Source organism: Protomyctophum bolini, assembly GCF_963924005.1.
Source record: "Protomyctophum bolini genome assembly, chromosome: 12".
NCBI lineage: Eukaryota > Metazoa > Chordata > Actinopteri > Myctophiformes > Myctophidae > Protomyctophum > Protomyctophum bolini.
This window is the reverse complement of record NC_137873.1, coordinates 36,152,770-36,156,063: the sequence shown is the minus strand read 5'-3', so window position 1 is coordinate 36,156,063 and position 3,294 is coordinate 36,152,770. Positions and strand designations below refer to the sequence as shown.

Genomic DNA, 3,294 nt, shown 5'->3' with positions numbered 1-3,294 from the left:
AATGCTCGCCAATGTACAAACTATAACATCTAAAATGGTAATCTGTAATTACAATATTTATAATTCCATTAATTTATTTTCCGTTTTAGAATACTCTTTGGGCTCCACGACATCTCAGTCCCTCATTTGGAGAGATATGCCAGGGACCCCCCATAAAGAGGAGATTTTAACAGCTCTAGCAGTGATTCTCAGCCCGCTTAATTTCAAGGACCCCCCACAGTTTGACATGAATTAGGGCGGCTAGGGATCCCCATTTAATGGCATTTATATCTCTGAGACCCCAATTTATATTGTAAAATCAATGTTAGTTTAACTCTGAGACTAACGGGTCCATTTGTACACTCAGAGTTACAGACCCATAAGGGTCCATTCGGTTCCAATCTATCATCTATCTGGGGCCCCCCCTGGAGCTCCCTCAAGGACTCCTGAGGGTCCCCGGCCCGGACCCCCACTTTGGAGAAGCACTGCAGTAGATAGTCCTACACTGCTCGTTGTTGCAAACGGATCATGTTGCTAGGGGTTGCTCTCCTTTAAGATGTGCTGCTAACTGGATTATTCGGCTCTGAAAGGGACATTCGGCTAATTGTTTACTCAGTTCCGCCTCAGGCTTTATAATCAGGCTGAGATGGGGGGGGGGGGGGGGGGGGGACCGTTACAATGCCTACCTCTCTTCAAGGTTGTCGACATGACAAAACAAACCTCCACAGCATGCTTTTCTCCTGCTTCATTTGCCTAACAAGGTTAGCAACACATTACTCTTCCACTACTTCCCTTGTGTCTCTGCACGTCTCGAAAAGAAGGGTCTGGCTGTCATGCCGAGTTGACTTTTGTGACCCTTTGGGTTCCCTGGTGTTGACTCTTGACTGCCCATTGACTGAACTTTATGGTATACAGAGGAAGCGTGTTAATGAGTTATGGAGGTAACCGTTGTCCCCGGTGCCCCCCTGTGTCATTAATGTCTCCACCCCAGTGAGCACAGCACTCATAAGTGACTTGAATCAAGCGGGGAGGAGATAAGGGTCAGATTGATGGAGTAAGAACTAAGCGCTCCGGATGACCTTCATTTTTGCAACACGCTGATGACCACTTATATGACGACATCCACACAGTGAGTAATGAGTGAAGAGGGATAGAAATGACCTTTTTTTTTATGGGCCTTCTGTCCCCCCCATCCATAATGACGCGTTTGCATGCTTATCAGACCTTCAGTGCGTCGCTTGGGGGGGGGGGGGGGGAGACAAAACGCATGCAAGGAAGTGCATGATGGTCAATATGGAGATGACCTGTAGACACCCCTCCTCCCCTTGAAAGACTTTAAATTGAGACTCGGCCCATGGTAGTGCAAACAGTCACTTCAGCTGCCTTACAGAGTCTGGTCCGGTCTGGTCTGGTCTGCAGAGGATATTGGAGCCTCTTGCTTCACCTCCTCCTGCCTCCTTTCTGCACCAAGAAGAGACCCTGCACCGACCCACAGGCACAGCCCAGCTCGGACCTGCACCAAGAAGAGACCCTGCACCGACCCACAGGCACAGCCCAGCCCGGACCTGCACCTCCTGCACCAAGAAGAGACCCTGCACCACAGCCCGGAAACCCAGAGCTCCAGAGAAGAAAATGCACCCCGTCCCGTTCCTGTGCATCTTATTCATACTCTCGTGTTCTACATCTTGCATGGCGGACAACACGAAGACCTTGGGTGAACTCATAGGCCTCCAGCCTCACCGTAACAATTCCTCGGCACAGCTCAACAAGACGGTGAGATTATTTTCTTTTGTCGTTCATTCAAATATAACGCTTAACCCATTTAGACCCCATGATGAGGCCGATTCTATGTAACAACAAAAAGTGACTTCTAAATCCTTACGGTTTTCTGAAAAACCCTGTGTTTCTGTGTCTGTGGTGCTCAACCTTTTTCACGTCAAGGACCGCACGCAGAATTATCTGTATTTGGTCGCCGACCCCCATTTTAAAATATGTTGTTCCAGGGAGCCCCCAGAAGCAAAGATAAAAACGAAATATATTCAAAGATTTGTGCCACATTTTCACAATAAAAAAATTAAAAAGCAGATCTACAAGCTCGTAGGGCGGCACTCGGTGCCGCGCTACAGATCTGCAGAGCTTGTAGCTCTGCAATTTTTCAATAGCTAAAGTATAACATAATACTGTAATCCTTAAAACACCAAAAGGGGTTCCCGTCCTGAATGAAGAGTTCATATAACTTCTTTCAATTCCCTCACCCTGGAGCTCGAATCCAAGCTGTATGTGTGTTTACTTTGTGCATATAGAGCTGGCCCCTTACTAATACTGTTCTGTTTTTTTTACTCCCGAATAATCTTTATCTAAATCTGCTGAAAGTACAATCTAATGTTTTGGCTGCAGTTCTTTCCATTTGTGTCAGATGATGACTCACAGTATCCGTCCCATTCAGGACGGGAACCCCTTTATGTTATACTTTAGCTATTTTTGAAAAGAATCGTGAAAATGTGCCTCAAATCTTTGAATATAAATTTGTTACAGAGTGAATATTTTTAACTCAAACCGTTGCTTCTGAGGAGTCCCTGGAACAACATTATATTCAGATCCGGGGGGTCCGCGGCCAATTACATGTAATTTTGGGGGTCCTCCTTGACATGAAATATTGAGCACCATGCACTGACATAGAAACAAAAAGGTTTTTCAGAAGACTGTCATGATTTAGAATTTTTTTTTTTAAGTTTCGGCCTAAATGGGTTAAAAAGGAATACAGAACATCTGGTTCTGGACACATAGGGTCTTGAGGAGGTTCCAGGTGGCTTCCATCTCCCCAAGTGATAATAATATCAATTGGGGGACAATCGCCTGAGGCATATGAAACAGTCCAATATACATTAAAGGATGTCCTTAATTGTCAATATTGTTCAACATTCCAGGTGCCTAAATAAGTGTGTGTGTGTGTGTGTGTGTGTGTGTGTGTGTGTGTGTGTGTGTGTGTGTGTGTGTGTGTGTGTGTGATCTCCATCTATGATGTGAGCCTGTCCTTCAGAAGGTCATAGTATTACATTAACTCACTTTTCCCCATTGATCTTCCACCAGACCCGACTAGACCTGGCGCTGTTTCTCTACAAGCTCTCCAAGACTCAACAACAACTCAACAACAACATCATCAACCAGCAGCAGGAAATACCCCCCGTGGGCGACGAGGAGCTGGCCAAGAGGCGCCGCGAGGCGGAGAACCTCAACCAGCAGACGCTCGCCGCGTCCCGCGTTCGCAAGCAAGGCTGCAAAGTGTTCTTCTGGAAATCCTTCACGGCCTGCTAA

At 46.4% G+C, this 3,294-nt stretch overlaps 1 protein-coding gene across 1 annotated transcript; it reads left to right on the top strand.

Annotated features, from left to right (window-relative positions):
• Positions 1-914: 914 nt before the first annotated feature.
• LOC308326249 (uncharacterized protein) lies at positions 915-3,294 on the top strand (the record flags this gene model as incomplete). The annotated part of the gene is made up of 3 exons (XM_080779056.1): positions 915-920; positions 1,399-1,752; positions 3,070-3,294. The coding sequence occupies 3 exons, from the start codon at positions 915-917 to the stop codon at positions 3,292-3,294; spliced, it is 585 nt and encodes a 194-aa protein (XP_080635182.1).